This window comes from Peromyscus californicus, unplaced genomic scaffold, assembly GCF_007827085.1.
Source record: "Peromyscus californicus insignis strain IS unplaced genomic scaffold, ASM782708v3 Scaffold_19__1_contigs__length_69161282, whole genome shotgun sequence".
Taxonomy (NCBI): Eukaryota; Metazoa; Chordata; class Mammalia; order Rodentia; family Cricetidae; genus Peromyscus; species Peromyscus californicus.
Window position 1 is genome coordinate 51,428,528 of NW_026294491.1, and position 15,256 is coordinate 51,443,783.

Sequence of the window (15,256 nt, forward strand, 5' to 3'; positions counted from 1 at the left end):
GGGATCTGGATGCAGAGATCCATGACTAGGCCCTGGGTGGATCTCTGGGAGTCCAATCAACGAGAATGAGGAGGGTTTATATGAGCGAGAATTGTTGAGACCAAGGTTGGATAAAGCACAGGGACAAATAGCCAAATGAATGGAAACACATGAACTATGAACCAATGGCTGAGGGGTCCACACTGGATCAGGCCCTCCGAATGGGTGAGACAGTTGATTGGCTTGATCTGTTTGGGAGGCATCCAGGCAGTGGGACCAGATCTTGTGCTCATTGCATGAGTTGGCTGTTTGAAACCTGGGGCCTATGCAGGATTGTTTGGCTTGGCCTGGGAGGAGGGGACTAGACTTTAGAGTTTTTAAAACAACTTTTTCCAGTCTCCCTTTCAGTAACATATAAAATATGTCAGAGTTACACATTCTGAGTTTTTAACTGATTGTGTTAAGATTTTGCAAAGAACTTTTACAATCTAAAAGATCATCATCCTGATTTTTAAAGATAAAATTTTTCCATTTGCTCAAATGAATGGAAAGGCAATTGTCATTGTGGAAGTAGTTGTATTTCAGGAATTCGAAAGAAGTCTCAATTACTAGTTCATGGAAATTATATAAATTGGCATTTATGTTCAAATATATAATACAGTACAGTTATAAAATATGAGCATGAGGTTTTATCATCTGTAGAAAAAACTGAATATAGTTACTTATAAAATTAGTTTGCACAAAAAGTGACGAGGCAGCAAGAACCAAAGGAGAAAACAAAATAGTAAAAATAACCCAAGTGAATTTAGGCTGTAAGGGAAGTAATTAAAATCATTTAACTGATATGCTGATAATTCTGTTGACACTTAACTCCAGTCTGCTTTAATATGTCATATTGACACTTGCATGTTATTAATCTCCTTAAATACTCCTAAAATATTTTTGGAAAAGGAGAGGCGAAGTGGACATATACAAGATAATGCCCAAATCAAGGTGGTCCAGGGTTCTTATGGAATTTTAAGGCTCAGTGGAAAAGAGATGAAGCTGAAGTTATCTTAAGTACTTTTTTTTTTCAGAGTAATTTGTGAGCATGGCAGGAATGGGGGCTCTCACAACTCACTTTAACCATGTAGTGTAATAGCCATGTATTTAGCAAACCAGTATAGAGATAAAAATCTCTATAAGGGGCATATATTTGCATATATATTATATGTGCCATGTATATATTACATGCACATACATGAACTATTTTGGCTTTTTTGTTGCAAGCTTGCACCATCATTAATTTCCAAAGCAATTCATCCTTTTAATTTTCTTAACTTTGCCCGTGGTATTCATCATTTCATTTACTTATGAAGAAATATTTCCATCTATTTCACTCAGTAAACTCTTTCAGATGTGTTTGTAAAGCATATTACTGATTTGTAAAATTTGTGTCATTTTGATTTTCTAGAATTGAAACAAAATATTATTACCTTTAACATTTTTTTTAATTTCCAAAACCTGCTGTTTTGGTAGTAAAAATATTGTGGGGAACGTATCCACAATATTAGTCTGATTGTTGTCATGTTAAAGTATTTTGCTGTTAAAACTATATAAAAACTTCTTTTTTTACTGCAGTTTTCTTTATGTGGTGTTTGGCATTCATGCACATTAGTCGTTACCTAAATAGTATCTCTCCTTCATTTCTACACCATAAAGACCCCAAAGGACTTTCACCTCACTGAGATAGAATGGGCTGTGGTTGCCTCAGGCAGGGTAATTTACCTAATGGGATTTTTCACTCTACCTGTTTCTTTTAGTGACATCCCCCGGATCCCTGAGAGTTCCCATCCTCCCCTGGAGTCCAGTGAGTAATAGCATTTCCTTGTTATTAAAAAAATATATTAAACTAAATTAGAAAATAAGATTCATTGTTTTCCTTAATCATTTGATGTAAATGAATTAATATTACCATTTGCCTGTCTTTGCTAATGTCACATTTCGCAATGATAATAATGCTCAAACCAAGGTGGTCCAGGCCGTGTTCACTAATCTAGTTACTAACTCAAAGACTGTTCTGTACCAGGAATTTTTCTTTTGCTCATTTTTGTGCCCATACAAACATTCTCATTTCAATATCCTTCTTTAAAATATAATGTTGAAAGTGTTATGTTTGGGACAGGTGTTTTGAGGGAAACTGAGGCAGACTACTGGAGAGTAAAGAGTCTATGAGAAAAGTTATTAGCTCCATGAACAGACAGCAGGGGCCTCACAGCATGGTGAGAGCATCATGGAGACTTCAGACCCCAGTAGCAGAGGCAGAAGGCAAGGCAGGGCCTCTGGAAAGTCAGAACCGGCATGGCAGAAGTGGGGGCCATTCTGTGCTTACAACGTTCTGAAGATGGTGGAGGTCTCACACCAAGAGCTTGCAGCCGGGCTCTCTGATTCCTGGTCAAGAGACAAAGAAGGTAGTTTGGGGCGACGAGGGGGGGGGCGCAGGATGTATGTAGTCAACACACCCTTTGATGTTAACTGGCTTCCCTGGTAAGAAATCCTAGCACCTGTATATCTGACCATGTCTCAGTAGGCATGCCCTTTGTGTCTGTGAGGTGAGGCTTGAGCAAAGGCCTGATTCTGACATCGCATTTTTACTAGTAGTAAATCGGTACACTGAATAGAAAAAAATTTATTGTGGGCTGAGCATTATGACATGGGTTTACAGTCTCATATCTTGGAGGGCAGATGCAGGAGATTATACAGGTTCAAGACTAGCCTGTACTACTTGTTGAGAATCTATCTCAAGAAAACAAAACAAAAATAAGTAAATAAATTAATTAATTAATAATTAAGATTCTGAAACGTAACTATCCAATAAGCACACTGCTGATAAGCAACACAGTCGGAAAACAGTCTAGACCAGTGGTTCTCAACCTGTGGGTTGTGATCCCTTTGGGGGTTGAACAGTGCTTTTATAGGGGTCACCTAAGACCCTGAAAACACAGATATTGACATTAAGATTGATAACAGCAGCAAAATTATGGTTAGGAAGTAGAAATGAAAATTATTTTATTGTTTGGTGTCACTACAACATAAAGAACTGAATTAAAGGATTGCAGGATTAGGAAGGTTGAGAATCACTGGTCTAGACACCTTAATAACTAATTGTCATACCACCAAATAATAGTGTCACATATGATATTAGAAGTCCATGGGTATAATAGAGTTCAGTGATGGAGTGTGGGACAGAGCTTTTAGTGTACAGTGGTCAAAGAATTATCTGCATAATAAGTAAAGTCACTCAGAATGGGATAAGATCATATTGTGTGTAATGATACTGTTAGATAATGAAATATTGTTGATAATCTGGAAATTATTGGAATTCAATCAAAACTGGGGCTTGATTCTCTAGGTATTATTACAGAATTCATCTTATATGATGATAAACTTAAATGGATATAAGGAAAACTAGTGATGAGAAGGGAAATAAAACATGATCATACTGAAGAAGGAACCTCTGGCCAAGTTACCACACAAAACCTATTCCATCATGTTCTCATGTTCATCATGTTCTCAGCTGGAGCTGGGCCCGGATTTGGTTTGGGGCTTTTGATGACCAATACTGAGATGCGTGGAGAAAATTCCATAAATATTAGTAGTCTAGATAAAATAAAAAATTAACTCATTTTTATAAGATGGCATTATTATGAGAAACATATTTTAAGACCTAAAATGGTTAGTGTGATTAGGCTAAAGACATCTGATTAAAGAGAAATTTTTTTTTATAACTATATTTAATGTAGTTAAAAGTCTCCTTTTTAGGGCACAAAATGATGCCTGTGGCCTCATTTAAATCTCATTTTGGAGTCCTTGACACAGAAGACCCAGCTCTCTTCTTGGAGGGAATAGGAGATAGTTTACTCTGGAGCCATTTTGAGTGAACATAGCCTGGGAACACAAACTTAGATCATTCCATATTCCGTGCTCCAGAATGGAAGCCGTTTCCTGTAGTTGTATAGATTTACAGAACAAAGAAAGCCATAAATTGAGGAAAGTTTAAAATACGTGGAGGGGTACATTAGAGAGATGGTTACAGCGAAATGAGGGAAGCTTTTCTATAGGCTTAAGATGCTGTCTGATGACGTTCTTAGCTTTGGGGTTGGTGAAGTTAGATTCCAAAGGTTTTTATATGTTAGTTACAGGATGTTACTTCTATCATGGAGCTGGGCAAGGATATTGGGTTCTAGGTGCTAAGGATAGTACAAGATAAGGTAACTAACCTTTGGACCTATAACATTCCAACCCCTATGCATCATTGCAGTTTTAATCAATCTTTGTAGACACAGTTTCTGTTCACAGACTATAGAAAAGAACTGTGTGGGTAGCATACCTCAGTGTAATTCCACACTGAATTTTGAGTGCATATGTGTTCAAGAACTTAGCAGGGTGATTGCTTTTCATAGCATCCTGTTTTTCTGCATGTGCTTGGGTACAGAGCAACAGCATTACATGAAAGCAGAGCAGTACATTAGTGAGAAATACTATTCTCAGAAGTTTAAGAGATTTATTTGTAACATAAAATTTAAGAGAGATAATTTGTTTTTTAAAAACATGATGAAATCTAAACTTAAGTGTGGCTCATAAATTGTGTCCTATATCCATTCGTGTGAATGTCAGCAAATGTTCACTGGTGACCATAACTAACACAACAGGCAGCCTCTTCCTTGTAACTGCCTCAGAAAGCTTGTTCATTGATGTGACTTACGACAGCAGATACAGAACAATTCAAAATGTGGATAAGATCCTTCATGTTGAAACAAACGAATGCAGTATCATCTTATATCATCTACAACAGATAATTAACCAAAGAAGACATAAAGAACTTGCTAGAGCTATCCCATGGAAAGTAAATTCTATATCGAATCGTGTTAGCTATGCCTTTATACAAATTACAGGTCCATTTACCTTTTGGTTTAGACATGTTTTTCTTACTCTAACATGTGTTCATTCTTTTTATTCTCATTTTAGGCTCAAGTTCCTTTGAATCTCAGAAGATGGAAAGGCCTTCCATTTCTGTTATTTCTCCAACCAGCCCTGGAGCCCTGAAAGACGCCCCCCAAGTCCTGCCAGGGCAACTCTCTGTATGTAGTTTGTATATGCAGTGAATGACTGGCGTTAGGGTTTGTTCTTTGAATGTGTCATTAAAAACCATCTGGCTTTCCTGAGCCTCCAGCGAATACATAGCCATTTGGAACTATCACCCTACTTCACCATTGTTTTATGTATTTCTTCAGCTTGTCCCTCTAGTCACACATATTGACATAGAAATATTTACTGAACGTTTACAATGTGCTAAGTACTCTTAAACATTAGCTGGTGAATGGTAGCCTTTGGAAAAATATTCATACTTTTGGTAAGTTATGTCGATGTTCCAGAGTAAGTCAGTATTCACACACATTCATAGAAAGCCACATTCAATTTTCTTATCCACTTTTATGGAGCCTGGAGCTAAAAAAAAAGCTTAAAATTTTAAAATCCCCATTGTCTTCTTAGGACAATTGTTTGTGGAAAGGCAGCAGAGATGATGTCCAAACACAGTGGCCTGCATACTTCCTGTGGATTTGCTCTCTAACCTGGGGAACCCTGGAGAAATAAACTGGCCAACTGTTATGGATAGCTCATAGATTAAAAATAGAAAGTGAGATGTTTGAATTAATAACGAAGATGAAATTTTGCTTCAGATTTTTCCATGAAGAGTTGTGTTTTCAGTCTTTAGTGCTGTGTGGCTTTCTGTGGTCAATCTTGATGCTTTTCTTTGATTGATAAGTCAAAGAAAATAAATTTATACTCACTGTTATTTCCAAGTCCTCCTTATAATATAAGAAAAAGCATAACCTGTTTTGTTTAGCTGCTTGGGCATTTTTTTTCATTGTGGTTATCTCTGGCTCTTCACCTACACCATTAAAGGGGGTTAAAGCCTAGATTGGTTGTATAAAAAAAAACAAAACAAAAAAGAAGGTTGAATTCATACATCTCCAAATCCTTTTCCTGTTCCTTGTAGTGATGAAACAGTCCCATTTAATTTAGCTTGTTTTGTTATTATGACTTCTGAATACACTATCTCACATACCCAGTAGGCATTTGTATTTAAATGTAATTACTTAAACAGAAAATTGAAATTAACTTCTAGATTCAAAGACAGAATTGAAGTTAACACTGTGAGTTTAGTGACATATTCTTGCCACCAGAAAGGACTCTGTGTTTTAATCTAATTTGAGGTCACCTTGTGTTTCACCATTTGGCTCTAGCATGAGGAATTCATCATTAGAAGTGTCACCCAGCCTTCGTATTATTTGGAGTGTCACTTATGTGTTAAGCCTTCCCTTTCTTTTTCCTTTCTTTCATAATAGCTAGCTTATACGACAGAGAAAAATGTTAGGAAGCAACAAACTTTGCCTGGTGCAGAGTGGGCCTGTGGTGAATATGTTCCCTGACCTCTTCCCTTCTTTCTTAATCAATTCTTATTTCAGCCACCCATAGTACTAGAAAGCACTTTCTTTGAAAATTTTTTATTATGTTTTTGAGATTATGATTACATCATTTCTGCTTTCCCTTTTTTCCTTCTAAATCTTTCCATATCCCTGGACTTGCTCTTTAGAAAGGACTTCAAACAACCCTAAAATAAAGTCATTGATGACCTATTGATGATGACCTATTGTGTTTGATATCAAAAAACATTATGAATACTTCAATATTCCCAGAATTAAGCTCCAAAGCTACACAGAGAAACCCTGTCTCAAAAAACCAAACAACAACAACAACAATAATAATAAAAAGTAATAATAATAGTTGTATTAGTTGTATGTATAGGCTTTTTCTTTTGAGCCATCAACCAGCTCTCAAATCATGACACAGAGCTTAGGCTCATTTCTGGCTAGCTCTTTTAACTTAAATTAACCTGTTTTCTTTATTTACATTTGCCTCAGGGCTTTTTACCTTTCTTTCCTTCTGTATATCTTATTTTCACTGCTTCTCATGACTGGCTGCCTGGTTTATTGTCCTGGGCATGTTCCTTTCATCTCATTCTTCTCTTTCCCAGATTTATCCTTCTATTTATTCTCTCTGCCTGCCAGCCTTGCCTATCCTTTTTCTGCCTAGCTATTGGCCATTCAGCTCTCTATGAGATCAATCAGGTGCCTTAGGCAGGCAAGCTGAAACAAATACAACACATCTTAACATAATTAAGCAAATTCAGCATAACCAAATGTAACACACTTTTACACACTTAAAGTGATATTCCACAGCATAAAAAAATGTAACATATCTTTGCCTAATTAAAGTAATATTCCATAACAGTTGCATTTAATACCTAAAGATGTAATGGTTTTGCCTGTTGTGAGTTGTACATAAAATGTTTACTAAAGGGAAAAAGTAACTTCTTCACGGCTGTATTTCAAATCACTGGAATCCCGTTATACTTCAAGTCAAAACATCATCCTTTAAATAGAGTTCTGATGCTTTATGCAAAATTATTTAATCTCCTGCTTTTGATAAACAGTTCCTTTCTGCATTTCTCCTAGGTGAAGCTGTGGTATGATAAAGTGGGACATCAGCTGATTGTGAATGTTCTACAAGCAACTGATCTACCCCCTAGAGTAGATGGGCGTCCCAGGAATCCCTATGTAAAAATGTATTTTCTTCCAGATAGAAGGTAGTGAATGATTTTTGAAAAGTTTACTAAACTCAGTATTAATTAGAGGGATAGAATTTCCTTTCTGGGACATATTTTCCAAATATAATAAGTAATTCTCTCTAGTGGACTAAACTGCTTTATCCATGAAGATAATGTCTCAGACCTTTTACTTGATAATAATGAGGTACTTTTAAATATGCACATTAGTAGAGACACTTCATTAAGAATGTACCTTTATATGTACCTACAGTCAGATTCATTGTTTACATTTATAATTGAAATTAGTACTATTAAGTAATAATAGTATTATACCCTATGAGTTCTCTTTAGATTTTGATGTTATTAAACAAAACAGGAAAAAAGATGGACTGGAAGTACAGTTCAATAGCAGACCGTTCCCCTAACTTGATGAGGCGCTGGGTTTGAACCTCATCTCAAGGCAGTGATAGTAAGTGACAGCTCAGTTGTTCAGCTATAACTGAACATTCATACCATCCCCTCTAAAGCTCATAGAACATTGTAAAGAAGGTAATGGCAAGAATATGTAAAATATATCAGTGATAGATGTGCTATGGAACTCCAACGTCTGGGAAAGACAGAACATTTGCAAACATGAACTCAAACAGGGGGGGGGGGAAGGGGAGGGGGAGGGGGAGAGGGAGAGGGAGGAGAGTAGGAGCCTACAACAATCAGGGATTAGGGAGGGGCTCGGGGACTCTACTCCTTATGGATGAAGTATTTGCTACAAAAAGATTATTAGGTTGAGGAGGTGTCCCTGTCAGTTTTCTGATCTCAGGGAACCCAAGTCAGTGTGAATATGGGCAGCTTGGGTTAAACTCAGTGAGTTATAAAATAATGAGTCATGAATCTCAGAAAAGAACCTATAGGGAGTTGATTGGGAGGATTTATAGGGAGTGGGATGAGATCAATGGGTGAAGGCAGATAGTAAACAGAATTCCATATAGGTGTGTATAAAGTTATCAAAGAATAAGCTTAACAAGGGAGAAGGAAGGGGAAAACAGTGAAGATACTGATTGAAATTACGCGTGACTGCAGCACACGGTTCCACTTGCTCATTTAGGAAACATCTTTATTTTTCAGTGACAAAAGTAAAAGAAGGACGAAGACAGTGAAGAAAATTCTAGAACCAAAATGGAACCAAACCTTTGTCTACTCCCATGTGCATCGGAGGGATTTCCGAGAGCGAATGTTAGAAATTACCGTGTGGGATCAGCCAAGAGTCCAAGAGGAAGAGAGTGAATTTCTTGGAGAGGTGATGTATTTCCTGGAGAGTCACGTTAGATGCTTATTGTGGCTTTTGACATACCTGTTGGCCATGGGTACTTTCATGTTGTGTTTCATTTGAGGACTAACTGCCTTTTCAGATCCTCATAGAATTGGAAACGGCGCTTTTAGATGATGAGCCCCATTGGTATAAACTCCAGACACATGATGAATCTTCACTACCTCTGCCTCAGCCGTCCCCGTTCATGCCAAGGCGGCATATTCATGGAGAGAGCTCCAGCAAAAAACTACAAAGTAGGTTAAAGTCATTTTGGTTAGCCGACAGTAGTTATGTTCCCGCCTCTGCCCACCGATTGATACCCAAAAAGATATATTTTCAAGAGTTTTATTGTAAAGCAGACTAGGTGAAAAAAATATTCATCTCTGTAAAAGAGATTTAGCTATACTATTTTCTACATATCACAATAAAATAATATATGTGGTATAGAAGATTAAGAGATAAAGCTAAAAAAAAAATCTCCCAGAGACTTCCCTTGTACAGTGTTTGATCATTGAGGGGCTAACTGATGAAATGATTTCTCTCTTTAGTAATGGGTTGCTATATATAATATCATAATAACTATCACTTTAGGGTATTTCAGTCTTATTGGTAAAGATATATTTTAAGCCATGGCATTGCAAGTTTATTACTATTCATGTGGTAATTTGGAAAATTCATTGTCTTTGTAATCATTTTTGAGTTATCAAGTAAATAAGTGCTCCAACAGATTGGAAACTTGGAAGCATTGCTTTGGCAATCTGGATTCAAATTTTTGCTTTTTCATTGAATATAGTATGCCAGTATTTCTCTGATCGATAATTTCCTCAAAATTAATATTCATCAGTATCATGGCTAATGAACACATATTTTAACAATGGGCTCGATGCTTTTCAAACATCCTGAGGCGTGCCAGATGGCAGCCAAGGTAGGTCTTTGAGCCTGTCCCCTCAGCCTTACCCTATAGGCAAATTGTATGTACTTCACTATACATTTTCTGTTCAGCATTTAAAATGAAGAAGGATGCAAGTCAAATTTTATTCTGTAAGAGCCCTTCAGTGTAATTTTGTATGGAGGAAATTCTGAAAAATACTATATTTTTTAAACAAACACGTTTCGCGAAAAACCAGACCAGTGTTTACTTTGAGTTATTTTATTCAACTATGTCCTTTGCCTGTTGTAAACCAAGCAGACACAGAGGTATCTGTTTGCCTTACTGTTGTGCAGGATCTCAGCGAATCAGTGATAGTGACATCTCAGATTATGAGGTTGATGATGGTATTGGAGTAGTGCCTCCAGGTGGGTGGCGAAGAGCATGGCTCCACTTCACTGTCTGTGCTTCATTCCGCTGCCCGCTGCCCGGCTCCTTCCGGACACTGAGCTGGAGGTCTACAGTGCAGAAACATCAGTATTATGTTATTCCATGGTGACTTGTGTTTCAAATTCTTAACAATGTTTAAAATGGACTAACATCTCTGAATTCACATTCTATTTACTTGATATTGTCAGGTTCTCCCTTAGAAGTATGCCTAAGTAGGTGAAACAAAAACAAAAAACAAACAAAAAAACACCATTTCATGATGCTCTGAGCATCAGTAGAAATGTGGATTTCATTTTGAAAGGATATTGCTAATTTTATTACATCCAATTCCATTCTCCTGTGTTTTATATTGTATTTCTATGATTTTCCTTCCCCTCATTTCTCAAAAATACCATAGCTTTCCATGGAATATACTGAGAAAGGTGCATGGCAGGGTTTAAAATTGCATGTGGCATGGCTGTAGCTTTTAATGCTTCTGTGGTGTGTTCACTACTTACACCTATGTGTGTATATGTTTTGAAGTAAGACAATGCTCTAGAAAGAGTCAATCTTCCTTTGAAGTGTATGTCTTCTTGTCTTTGTGTAAGTTGGCAAAATTTTTGTGACATGTGAAAGTTTAGGTTTACATTTTTCTATCTGAGTTGTCAGAAAATTACTTAAAATGAAGGAACACTCACACTTTCTTTGTGTGAGTCCTGTTTGATTCCCCTTGTTTAACTAGTAAAGGGGAAATAAATGTTCCACCGAGAATGAAAAGAGACATTACAGAGTATATGAGTGTGACTAATTAAAGGTAGTTGATTACAACAATATTGGCATGTGTGCCCTTCTTTTATGTGAGGTCTGCATTGGGGACGCACTTAGCTTGAGGGGGGCAGTTTTAGTAAAATTGATAGAATCAGCACTAGTGAGAGAGTTCATGATTTTTTTTTTTTTTTTTTGGAAAGTTGCATAGAACTTGATTCAGGATAAGATACACATCTGAATTTTCTAAAATCACATATTTGTTATCTGTCATTCAAAGAAGGGACTTATGTGTAAAAAATACAGCAAGGCCGGGCGGTGGTGGCGCACGCCTTTAATCCCAGCACTCGGGAGGCAGAGCCAGGCGAATCTCTGTGAGTTCGAGGCCAGCCTGGGCTACCAAGTGAGTTCCAGGAAAGGCGCAAAGCTACACAGAGATACCCTGTCTCGAAAAACCAAAAACAAAAAACAAAAAAAAAACAAAAAAAACAAAAAAAAAACCAAAAAACAGCAAATATTGTTAAATTAAACAGTGCTATGGACTGGATTACATTATGAATGATAGTTTTGTATAATAATGGGTAGCATTTTCTGTTTGTGGTTTGTGGTTCTTTTTAAAAGAACATAGTAATTATCCACCTTCTTAAAAGAATCAGAATATAAAATTGAAAAATTGAATGAAATTGAATTACTAAAAATGATTATAAATTTAAATCTATTGTCATATTCAAATTGATAGGAATGAGATTATTACTGGTAAGAAAGTAGTCAAATATTTATTGGGATTGATCAGCCTTAACGTGATTACCAACTTATGTAAATAGAATTTGCTACTATGGGTGTTTCTTATGTTGTAGCCACCTTTTTCTTTTCTTAAATGAGACAGTTGAGGATGAATGAATAGCCAACTAAAAACGTTGATTCAAGTGGTTGGCTCCTCATTCTTGGTCTGAGATAAAACATGCACATCAGTTCCTGAGGAGTCAGCATGGACTATGGATTCACTACTCATGATTCTTGCTTGGACACCTTTTATAAAACCCTGAATTAGAAATATACCTTTATCCACTATTCAGATGTTTTATAGTTGTCCTAGTGTTTGATAGCACATACAATCTTTATTGTTGAACACCAGTGCTTAAACTGTTGCTTCAAATTGCATTTCACAGTATTTAGCACTATAAATTAAATAAACACAACCTGAGAGATAAGAATTTATATAACCAATAACCAATAGTTTGTTTCAGATCTCACTTTATTAACTAATGAACAGAATCATCAGTTTCTTAAAAATCCCAGATGTCTACTTCCTTGATCTGATATATAGATACAGGAACCATCAAAAGATACATAGGACACATATAATTTAGTAAAGACACATATGTTATGTGTTAACATACATAATGGTTTTAAGTTGAGAAAAGATGAAGCACTAATAAAATGAAGATAAGTGACTTTGAAGTGAGGGGATTAAGTTAATGAGCACCGTGTGCTCCTGATACCTGAGGGTGACTATGAATTTGCTCTTGCATTTCTAACATCCTCTATGAAGACAGAATGAGGTGGCTGATTGCAGAGGGCCTGAGGAGGCTTGAAAGCTTCATTCACAATGTTCTACAACAACCAAGGCTTGTACTTCCTCATCCTTCATATGTTTAATAACTACCACAGTCATAGCCATTATAGTAATGAATCCAATGGTTATCTAAACTAAGTAGTTTTAGCTGCTTAAGAAGAATGAAACCCATATGCAAAATGCTCTGATTGAAGGATGGCATCCTCCACTTTTGGAGCATCTCAGTAAGTTCAGGAAATGAGAATAAAATCTCTAATTTATAACTGAACAAATGAAAAAATTAAGACACAGGTTAACTGCCTCTTCCAACTTATGACTTAAGGCCATTTGTGTGCTGTCAGTAATGATTAAAATCTATAAAACCAGCTGGGAGGTGGTGGCACATGCCTTTAATCCCAACACTTGGGAGGCAGAGCCAGGCAGATCTCTGTGAGTTCAAGGCCAGCCTGGTCTACAGAGCGAGTTCCAGGACAGGCACCAAAACTACACAGAGAAACCCTGTCTCAAAAACAAAACAAAACAAAACAAAATCTGTAAAACCAAGTAATCAAAAAATATAAATTAAACAAGTATATATTTTATATTTATATGACTATACTATAATTAAAATAAAACTAAATAATCATTAATATAGGTGATTGTTAATATAAATGGATATACAGATATAATAATTTAATATAAAGTCAGATTTTAAACATTTAACTGTTACAACAAACACAGTACATGGAAGTGACTGATTGATTCACTAATTGTGTACATTACCTTCAGTATACTCTCTGTATAACTCACAACTCGCTTATGACTCCTAAGAGAAATTTACTAAGAACACTCAACATCTACAAAGCTTTAGGATAATACTTGTTTTTTCCAAAGTCCTTTCTTGACAAAAAGCTCAATGTCTAAGATATATAATATAAGTAACTCAAGAAAAATTATGTGTTCTTAACATAATATCACTATTTGTTTTCATAATAATTATAAAGACCCAATTTACATACCTTGACCATCGTTGAAATCTTGAGATTTTTATACTCTTAATTCAGTATTGATGCCCCATAATTTTACCTAAATGATGACATTTAAAACTTAAATAATTAAAACCTTATGTTTAATTAATGTTAAAATTGTTCATTTTTAATATATGAAATTTATTCAATGCATGTTAATTTATTAATATTATAATTTATATAGTTGAACAACCAGTCTGTCTCCACAACAAACACAGAATAATGATGTAATTACTATTGTTTGAAAAGGGACTAAAAAATATACGTTTTTAACTTACATTACTAAGGTCATAATATTTTTACTAGCGAGTCATTTCAGGCTGATCCAGGAAATGAGCTCTTTTGTCTGAAGATTGTTGAATTGCTCACACCTTAAATTTACTCACTGATGGTACAGTCAGAGCAGCCTAGCTGTTGGCTAATTATCAACTTGCTTTTGTAAGTGTTATATGATGACATGAATTATTAAAGTATGTAAGAGCTACCAAAGAATTTCTGTTTTCTAGCTGAGTAATGTCTCCGTGATTCATATAATTCTTACGTAGTTGTAAAGGAAAGTACCATGGCTTTTCACCACACATTGTTGTCTATTTTCCTAGCACTAGTGAAAATTAATGACCATCATAAAAACATAAAAACACACCACTCTTGAACTGTGAGCTGATATTATGGATTTTAGATTATTTTTTTTATCTGAATCAAATCAGAAATGGCACATACATTTTGTCCCAAGGCCATCATAATTGGTGTTTCTGTGCAGTGAGGTTAACTGTGTTCATTTAAAGATGATTCATGAACGCAAGGGAAGGATAGTTTTAGATATCATGGATAGATTTGATGACAGTGAAGTCTGGTATTCTCTGCTTCACTGTCATCAGGAGCTCCACTCATACATTAGGTACCTTTGAAATGTGTATTTATAGCAAAAGTCACAAACAGTATTTGTAATAGTAGAAGTCAGCTACCCTTCTTTACTCATAAAAACAAATGTGGGATGTTTTCATTTTCAATGAAAATGGTTAGAATGCTTCTGTAATGACTACATTTGTAATACGACTAAGTGGTTTATCCTTTAGAACAATTTAGGGGTTGGAGTGAAGACTAAGTCTGTAAAGTTTTCAGCACAAGCCCAAACAGTTATGATGACATGTGCTTGTGAACATAATGCTAAGGAAGTGGAGACAGAGGATCACTGGAGCTCACTGGCCAGCTAGCCAAAGAGAATAGATGGTCTCTAGGGTCAGTGAGATGCCTTTTCTCAATAAGGTGAAACACAATAGAGGAAAATGCTTCATGATGACCTCTGGTCATGCACACACCTACTCATACATGAGCAGTTGCATAAACACACACACGTGGGCACAGATACACATACACCACACCACGCAAAAGAAAGAATAATTAAAAGTTATTAAACTTGAAGAAACACCAGATTTCTAATCTTTGACTTGTATATTAATGATAGTTCTCTAGCTGCTTGATTTATGTTGCTGAAAAGTCACTAACTCAGTCACTTTTTAAAATTAAAATTGTGCCCCAACTCATCCTAATGTCTGAGGCGTAAGACTGTCATGTTACTGTTTAGTAGCTTCATGGTAGCTTTGAGTCTAGCTGTCACGTGTTCTTCTGCATGTTTTAGCTTACACTTTCTGTATGTATATGTAAAGCTTTGGGA

General features: G+C 36.0%; 1 protein-coding gene across 50 annotated transcripts in view; it reads left to right on the top strand.

Moving 5' to 3' along the window:
• The window catches only part of Rims1 (regulating synaptic membrane exocytosis 1), a 494,312-nt gene that overhangs the window by 327,495 nt on the left and 151,561 nt on the right, over positions 1-15,256 (top strand). For all 50 annotated transcript variants that reach the window (XM_052745291.1, XM_052745292.1, XM_052745293.1 and 47 more), the window contains 6 exons: positions 1,782-1,828; positions 4,987-5,099; positions 7,539-7,669; positions 8,753-8,924; positions 9,037-9,190; positions 10,161-10,232. In XM_052745291.1, coding sequence (XP_052601251.1) covers positions 1,782-1,828; positions 4,987-5,099; positions 7,539-7,669; positions 8,753-8,924; positions 9,037-9,190; positions 10,161-10,232 — 689 coding nt within the window. The remainder of the gene's footprint in view (positions 1-1,781; positions 1,829-4,986; positions 5,100-7,538; positions 7,670-8,752; positions 8,925-9,036; positions 9,191-10,160; positions 10,233-15,256) is intronic.